At 36.4% G+C, this 9574-nt stretch overlaps 1 protein-coding gene across 1 annotated transcript; it reads left to right on the forward strand.

Moving 5' to 3' along the window:
* On the forward strand, positions 1046 to 1919 carry LOC109224701 (late embryogenesis abundant protein 1-like). The gene is made up of 3 exons (XM_019389228.1): positions 1046 to 1177; positions 1458 to 1580; positions 1817 to 1919. Exons 1-3 carry the CDS (start codon positions 1130 to 1132, stop codon positions 1901 to 1903), a joined length of 258 nt encoding a protein of 85 aa, XP_019244773.1. The 5' UTR covers positions 1046 to 1129; the 3' UTR covers positions 1904 to 1919.

Here is a 9574-nt window from a genome sequence, read left to right on the forward strand (position 1 = left end):
CATCATCTTTTAGTTTTTTCTACCTTATGCAAAATTGAGATTGCAATCAATTATATTACCATTGGAGTTGTATCTTTCTAATTTGGTTACCTAAATGTTGAATTGGTCGTCAACCGATTTTTGAAGGCTAGACAACCAATTGTGCCTTCCTCAAGCCATCGTATGTCATATAAAAGGATTAGTGGCCGTGAAAGAAAGGAAAATATGGACAAAGAAGAAAAAGGAAAGGGGTGTTATCCTTTAGTTCGCGTCAGAAACTATCTACATTTGGTAGTTAAAAGTGTATAAAATTTGTATAATTTTTGAATATAATATATGTATATATATACAAAAAATATATATATTTTGGCTATTATTTCTAGAGCGGCAATATAGTGCATTTTTCCAAAAAGAAATAGGAGAAAATTAGGGCTATTAAAGATAGTTTAACACACTCTAAATCGAAAAATTTCAAGCCGACTGATTTGGAAAGGCTTGAGAAACTGGACTAAAAATTTGAGAACCTTGAAAATATTTGATTAAAAAAACAGTTCAAAAAGAAAATCGAGATTGGTGCAGAAGATCCGAAATTTGTACTTGAAATAATTGTAATAAGTTCTTCGACATCACCATCTAGTTTGTTGCGTCTTTAAACAAAAACTTCAATATAATATATTCAAATAAAGTTTTCTCATGTTTTTTTCTTAATAAAGAAATGTCGTAAGAAATAAGCTTTTTTTTTTTAATAGTAAAGCTTGTTGTAGTTTATTATCTACATTTATTTTCCTCCAATATATATTACGCCCTTAAATATCATCCTTCTTAGCACGCCCTTTTTAGATTGTAGGAGTATTCTAGAAGAAAAAAAGTGATAAGATATTAAAAGGGAATGAAATAAAACAGGATAACAATTAAACATATACGGATTAACATAATTTGCGCAATGGCAAACAAAGATAGCCACAAAAAGGCAGATCAATAGCAGCAAAACAAGCATATCAATTATCTAAACCAATCACTGAAAAACCTCTCTATAAAAGCTTTTTATCAGCCCAGAAGGTTTTTAATTATACTGAATTCAAGTCCCAAACATATAAATAAACAAAAATAAATAAAAAAGCTTTTCTATTACTAATATCAAGAATCAAATATGGCAAGTGCTCAATTCAATGTTGATCAATCCCATGACCAAGCTGAGGTGAAATATCATCTACTTTTTAGTTATAAAATGGATTCGAAATAAGCATATTTTTTTTTATAATACCAATGTAGTATAATCCGTGATATATAGCAGGTTAATTACCATTTTTATGAGATTATATATTAATTTTGTTATAGGTATTTATATGTAATCACCTTAAAAGTGACATGATTTTGAAATTACTTCTTACGTTATTGTTAGTATGTGCGTAGAATTTAAACTCATAAAAAGAATTACGATTTGACAAGTTCTTATTTTTCTTCTACTCTACGTGTAGGCCAAGACGGAGCAATGGACAGAATCAGCAAATTCCTCTGTTAATAAAATTGAAGATGCAATCCAAAGAGCTCGCGAATCAGCTCAACAAAAAAGGGAACAGAATTCTGGATTCCTTCACCAGGTAACTTTTTTTGGAAAAATACAAAATTGATCAGTCAGGTCGAAACTAATTGTGTTCGCTAGCCAAATAGGGTATAATATACACATATATGCACAAAACATATATTTTGTTTGTTAATCTTTTGGAAACGGTTAAAAATATACATTTCGTTATTTTTATTTTTATCGATAATTTTAAATAAATATTTTTGGTAATATTTAATCAGTTTTTTTTTCTTCTTGTTGGTTGTCTTTTAGACTGGAGAGCAAATGATGCACATGGCTCAAGGTGCAGTTGATGGGGTGAAGAACACACTAGGAATTGGATCGAACAAAAACAAATGAAAGTCAAGATCACCCCCCCCCTTTACTAAGGTGCCAGTGAAAAAATATTAATTTGTATGTGATTTGAAGAGATTTAATAGTGAATGGTAAAAACTTACTTGTATTTATAATCAGAATTATCATCACTATATGTTATATGCATTTATAATAAGGTTTATTGGTGTATAGGTAATAGACTACTTGTAAAATGAACCAAAAAGGAAAAAAATACCCCAGTACAAGAGAAAAATTCCTTTGCAAAAATTGTGGAAGACTTGGCCACACATTAGGGCAATGTATTTATATTCAACAGAACACCAAAGTCAATACGGATCCAGCCAAAGAACAACCTACAACAAAGGTGAAAAACCCACAAAAGGAGTGGAAAACAGTCTCTTTCATCAAAGGAAGAAAGCAAGGAGTAAGAGGTAATCAACAATCCAACAACAATACAATCAAGAACACCAATGGCCCAGGTATCTCGGTTAAATTGTTCAACGCTAATACTGGTAAGTATTTGGATACTCAAATGTTACAATATAAATCCAAAGATCCTACAAAATTCCTAGAAAAAAATGGTGCAAAGAATCCGGCCACCATGGTTAAGGAACAAATGGATAGTGAGCAAATGGTTTTAAGAAAAATCACTAATGATAAAAAAATAAATAATACAAAAACAAATATTAGCCATGCAAATGAACAAATGTTCACTCCAAATGAGGACATTGACATGCTGGAAACTAACGTGTCTACTACAAATAAAAAGAAAAATATTGCCATGCAACAAATTACACAAGTTGACAAAACTAGCCCCTCTACTAATAATAACCCTGTCGGACCTATTAACCAACATAACCAACAAGTTGGTAATAATCCTTCTTTAACCATTAATTATGAACAAAATCTTTCTCTTAGATATGAAAACAATCCCACCCCAAAGCATGCCATCCAAATGGCATCTAAAGACGGCAGAAATGCACAAATGTCCTCCACCCTAGAACACGAAATGGATACTATATCCATGGAGGATCAACCTATAAAATAAAATATTGGGCACCCAAAAGCCATGCAATTGGAAGCCCCAATCATTACCCTATGCCCCAATCCCTCTCACACTACTAGTAGCCCCAATCCCACGCCTGTTTCAGGGTCTTTAAGTATACAACCTTCTATTAAAAATGCCAAGACTCCCATCAAACCTAAGAAGAAGATACGGACTCATACAAATTCTACGACATCACAGAGCTCAAACTATGGAGAACCTACCACCCTTCCCGCTATAACCAGAAAACCCTCAGATCATTTATGTCCAACCTCCACAAGCACAGGCCTGTCTCGTGGATGGAAATGTGTCTAATGGGACATGCAGTTTCATTCAATCTCCAAATCAGTGGTCAGGAATCGATAGTCATACTATACAACATTCAATACCTAGCCCAATTGGTGACAGAGGGCATGAGGCTTGCGATGAACAATTATCTAAACCACGTTTGGCTTAACAGCATCCTCCAACCCTTAGCTCCTTCAATGAACCCACACTTGGTGCATGCAATGAGAAATCAGTGGAATATGCCACCACATTTCAATCCAATCCACCCACAGAATGCCCTCCTAGACATGCCATTCTTCCCACCAGAGATGCTATCCCAACTCAATCCCATATTCATGCCATAGGAGAACCCACAGCAAGCCCAGGAGCAACCAATTCCTCCAATATACCAACAAGCACCACCACCACATCACCAAGCAGTTCAGGAGCCAGAACCCGTAGAAGCATCCATGGAGGAGGAAGAGGAAACCCTCAATCTAGCCTTAGAACAAGTCCTAGAGTTCTCAAATCTAGACGGGATAAAAGTGTATCTTTTCACGGAGATGCAAGAGAAGAGGCATGTGCTCAATTGTCCACTAGCACTATACAATTGCTCGATGGACATCAGACCACCTCAGGATCCAACAGTAGGCAACAGAGCTATGATTCTAGTTCCATCACTGAGAAGGAATCCTGTCCTTCTAGTGGAAGTGAGGAAGAATGGGGAACCAACAAACTCGAACCTTAATATCTCTATGAATCGTCCAACAAATTTTATCATATGGAACATAAGGTGTGGAAACAACGACAATTTCAGAAGAAATTTTAGGGAAATGATAGACACTCACAGGCCATGCATGGTAACCTTGTAGAGACTAGGATGGGAAACCATGCTGAGATGCTAAAGGATTTTAGTTTTACGCAGATGATAGAAGTACCAGCTGAAGGTCAGGCAGGAGGCATGGTTGTGATGTACAACCATGAAGTTGTCACTGTCCAAAACTTCGTCCGTAGGAATCAGGAAATCCATGCAACAATAGAGGTATTACCTATTCATAAAACTTGGCCTTTTACTTCAATATATGCTAATACTGACATGCATAATAGAAATATGATGTGGGAAAATCTAGAAAATATTAGTAGGACCTATAAAGGACCTTGGATGGTAGGAGGAAATTTTAACGATATTTTAGTCTCAACTAAAAAATTTGGTGGAAAACCTTTAAATGACAGTAGAGCTAAGTATCTTTGGTCCAAGATTAGGCTTTAAAGGGTGCAAGTATACTTGGTCTAATCACAGGCATAGGAATAAAGGACTCATAATGGAGAGACTAGATAAAGTACTAGGAAACGAGGAATGGTAGAACTATTCCCTAAAAGCTCTATAATACATCTACCCAAGACTTACCAAATCATAATCCTATCCTAGTAGAATTAATTCCAAAAATAGACTAATTCATAAACAACCCTTTAGGCTTGAGACCTTCTGGTGCAAGCATCCGAAATTTCATACAATTCTAAAAACTAATTGGTATGGATCTGACTATTTTAAAGCTAGCCAAATTTTGTGGACAACATTAGGTCTTGGAAGGACAAAACTTTTGGTGATATAATGGAAAAAAGAGAAAAATACTAGCAAGACTTGAAGGAATCCAGAATTCCAAGAATTATGCCTATAGTAATTTCCTTCAAATATTGGAAAAAGATTTAAAAAAGGACTATAATGACATCCTTAGGATTGAGGAGGATTATTGGAAAATAAGGTCTAGGGTAATGTGGCTAAACGAGGGAGATGCCAACACAAAATTTTTTCACATTTCTGCCTCTAATAGAAGAAGAAGAAGAAATAAAATTAATTTCTTTAAAGATGATGCTGGAAATTGGATCAATGAGCCCCACTTATTTATGTCACACGTTCTTAGTTACTTCTCAAATATGTTCACCACTTCACACTCCAAAGCAAGCTGGATTAGTCCACTAAAAAACAACTCTACACACTCTAATTTAATCCTAAACTCTCTGGATAGTCCCTTACTAGACATTGAAATTAAAAGGGCTATTTTTCCTTTTAAACCTTTCAAAGCACCAGGGCCGGATGGTCTTCACCCCTTTTTTCCCAAAAATACTGGAAAAGTTATAGGCCATTCAGTAGTGAAGCTATGTCATGACATTTTTAGAAATCAGGAAATGCCCAAAGACATCAACAGAACCTATCTTTGTCTAATCCCAAAAATCCTTAATGCTAATAACATTAGGAATTTCAGACCAATTGGCCTTTGCAATACCATTTACAAGTTGATTACAAAAATCCTTGCAAATCGCCTTAAACCATTCCTTGAACAAATTATAAGTCCCTTTCAAGCAAGCTTTATGAAAAATAGAAGAGCTTCTGACAATGCAATCATCATTCAAGAACTAGTTTCCAATTTAAAAAAAATAAAAGGCAAACAAAGTCACATGATCTTAAAAATTGATTTGGAAAAAGCATTTGATCGATTAGAATGGTCCTTTGTCCATCACACTCTAAGATACTTCAATTTCCCGCCAAAATTCTCAAAACTGTTATTAAATTGTATATCAACAAGCTCTATAGCAGTTTTAGTTAATGGCTCCATCACTAAATTCTTCGAGCCAAGCCGAGGAATTAGGCAAGGTGATCCCATATCACCTTATATCTTCATCCTTTGCTTAGAAATGCTATCAAGATACATAAATCATCAAGTTGAAATTAGAAATTGGGACCCATTAACCATAGGAAGAAGATGTCCAAATTTTTCTCACTTATTCTTTGCAGATGACCTTACTTTAATGGCAAAGGTCAATAACAAATCATGCCAAACCATTAAGAAAGGATTAGACTTTTTTTGTGACCTGTCAGGACAATGTATTAACACTACTAAATCTAAAATTCTCTTTTCAAAAAATTATCCTCCAGCACCAAGAGACTAGGTATTAAAAAAAAGTGAAAACTTTGGCACCTACCTAGGATTCCTTATATTAAGCAAATACCCAAGGCCAACAGACTACCAATCATAATTGATAAAATGAGAACTAAGCTAGCATCCTGGAAAATGAATTTCATAAATATAGCAGGAAGAACAACTCTATCACAATCTTGCCTAAACTCAATACCCAACCATTATATGCAATACACATTACTTCCAAAACAGGTCCTTAATAAAATTGATAAAGTTCAGAGATTACTTCCAAAAAAGGTCCTTAATAAAATTGATAAAGTTCAGAGAGACTTTATATGGGGTACTACCACTGAAAGAAAAAAAGTTCATCTTATTAAATGGTCAACTATTTGCCAATCAAAATCCAATGGAGGTCTTGGTATCCATAATGCAGATGCCAAGAACTTATGCACACTAGCTAGACTAGTATGGAGAATCTTTAAAAATGCTACAACCCCCTGGGATGGACTAATCATCACCTCTTATGGAACTAGTAGTGCTAAAAACAAAAACTCCTTCGTCTGGAAAAGCATTCAAAAGGGGTGGGAAATATGCTCCAAAGGTATTATTTGGTCACCCCATTATAGTTCCAATATGAACATATGGGAGGCCAATTGGATTCCCAAACTAGGTAACCTTAGAAATACAGTGGAAGGCCCTCTCTTGGGTACTGATTATTCCATAAAAATAAAGGACATCTTTAATGGAAAAAAATAGAACTTTAATGAGCTTTCGCTAAACATCCCTAATGACATTAAAGAAAGCATCTCTAAGGTGAGAATTTGTTTAAAGGGATCAACTAGTGACATTCCAATACGGTCTCTAACTACAAAAGGTTTTTTCACGACCAAGCCTTGCTACAATCTTATAGAACCCCCTCCAGATAACCAAATAGAATTCAATGGATTTGGGATCTAAGTTGTTCTAATAAGATTAAATTCTTTTTATGGTAATGTCTCCATAATAGGATACCACATAGAAAATACCTGGCAGGAATTGGTTTAAACATTGATCCCAACTGCCCTATATGCAAATGCAAAGAAGAGGAATTCATGACCCATATTTTCTTTAACTGCAAAGCCACCAAACCTTTTTGGGATAGTTGATAATAGGTGAATTTGACTATAATCACGCCTTAAATAATCACCTTCTTGTGTAGTTTTAATGCTAAAAGTGATAACAAAATGCTCTTATTAGTGCTTTTCATGATTTGCAGGTGATATATGTATAAGGAAGGCTAAGGAGCAGTTTTGGAGTCAAAATTGGAGAAAAGAGGCCAAATGTGTAAATTTCCAATGAAGCTACGCCCTGCCAGCCCTTAGGATTCAGAAAAATGGTTTGGCCGCGTGTCTACCGCGATCGCGGCAGAACCGCGGTGGAAGGCAGCTTCAGAACTTTAGAGATTCAGAGAGGGTGATTGGCCACGGTTCTACCGCGACCGCGGCAGAACCGCGGCAGGCGCAGAAAAGTTCAGGGGTCAAAGTGTCAAATACGGGATTTTTAGACCTAAACCCTATTTAAAACATTAGACTTCGCCCAAGAGAGGCATGTATTGATTTTTAGGGTTTCTTAGCAAGGAAAACCATTGTGAGAGAATACTCCAAACATCTTTTTTCTTTACTTTTGATTTTTATGATGAATTCTATCTTAGTTTATTTTCCCATAGCCATGAGTAGCTAAATTCCTTGTCTAAGGTTTTGATGGAACCTATTGGGTGATGAACTTCTTGTTTATGTGAATACAAATTGCTAATTTAATTTCTATTTGTTCAACTTCGTGTTTGTTGTAGTTAATTGACAGGATCCTCAATTAGTTGTGCCTATATAGTGTGCATAACTTGGAAAAGAGTGCATATTTAGGGTATTGTTGAACAACACCACTCCTAGATTATTAGAGGAATCTATAATTGCGGGTTTAAAGGCGGGATTAGGGATAACGAAGCCTTGGGTGTAATCTAAAGTGAATCGTGCTAAATAAAGTAAGCTAGTGTATCTCGGGAGAGTGCAATAGTAAATTACTGTGATTACTCGGGAGAGATTTACGGTAAGATTAGCGTTCATGATTGATAGAGATGTGTTGGTAAATTTGTATGAGCATAAACAGAAGGGATTCTATCAATAGGGGAAATCATTGCCTTAGCTTTTTATCATAATTGTTTACAACCTTATTAGTTTAGTTTACAGCTATTTAGTTACTTGCAAGCGTAGTTGTTAAAGAACATTCAACTGAGATTTGAATATTTGGGAAGCCGGTTCTGAAGAATTAGTGGGTCTGAAGATAGTGGTTGATAGGTTAACTCTCTGTGGATTCGACCCTGGGCATAATACTCGGGTTATATTTGCAACGTCCGCAGAGTCCTTTTTATAAGGCATAGTTGGGCGTGATCAAATTTTGGTGCCGTTGCCGGGGAGTTAGCGGAATTATCAATTGCCATTGATAGTAATACAAAGATTCTTATTGTAGACAGTTTTCTCTCTATAAAATTTTTCATTGAAAATTTAACGGTTGTTGATTTGGGTGCTCAGGTGTATGCCTAGAAAGTCTACGAGGACTGGAGAACTACTTGAAGGACTCTCAGACCCCGAGCAAACATTCTGGGCATTGAACCGTGCCAACAAAAGAATTCAACAATCCCAACAAACACTCAAAATCGAAATTAACATGGGAGACGTAAACGATCCCAACGGAAACGTCAGGAATGAGCAAGCTGGCTTAAATGCCAGGGAAGGGGCACCTCCTGTGCCTGAGGGTGCATTATATGACTGGGCACAACCAACAGCTGACAATTTGGCTACTGCCATTGTTGTTCCCGCAATACAAGCTGAATCGTTCCAGATCACAAATAACATGCTACACTTGTTGCAGAACAAGGGACTCTTTTCTGAGACACAAACAGAAGATCCTCAGCAGCACTTGAAGAACTTCCTGTCTATATGCAAAACTCAAAGGCAACCCAACGTGACTCCGGAAGCAATCGGGCTATTATTGTTTCCGTTCTCGGTGACAGGAGCTGCTCAGGTTTGGCTAAACTCGCTCCCCATAAACTCTATAGAAACTTGGGATGAGTTGGTCAAGCAATTTCACAACAAGTTCCATCCGCCCAACAAAACTGCTCAACAAATTGATGAGATTGTGAGTTTCAAACAGAAACCAATGGAGACACTACACGAGACATGGGGTAGGTTTAAGGGAATGTTGGTTATGTGTCCCCACCATGGTGTTCCAGAACAGATGTTGGGACAACGGTTTTACATGGGACTATCAGACAGCATGAAGAATATCGTAGATGCCTCTGCTGGTGGGGCATTCTTGAGCAAGACTTGGAGAGAAGGTCAGAGTTTGCTCGACAAGATGGCGCAGAATTCGGGTTGGACAACTAGGAACGCACCTATCACTCCAGTGGTGCACTCAGTGCCTCTCGATCCT

Source organism: Nicotiana attenuata, chromosome 3 (genome assembly GCF_001879085.1).
Source record: "Nicotiana attenuata strain UT chromosome 3, NIATTr2, whole genome shotgun sequence".
In the NCBI taxonomy this organism is placed as follows: domain Eukaryota; kingdom Viridiplantae; phylum Streptophyta; class Magnoliopsida; order Solanales; family Solanaceae; genus Nicotiana; species Nicotiana attenuata.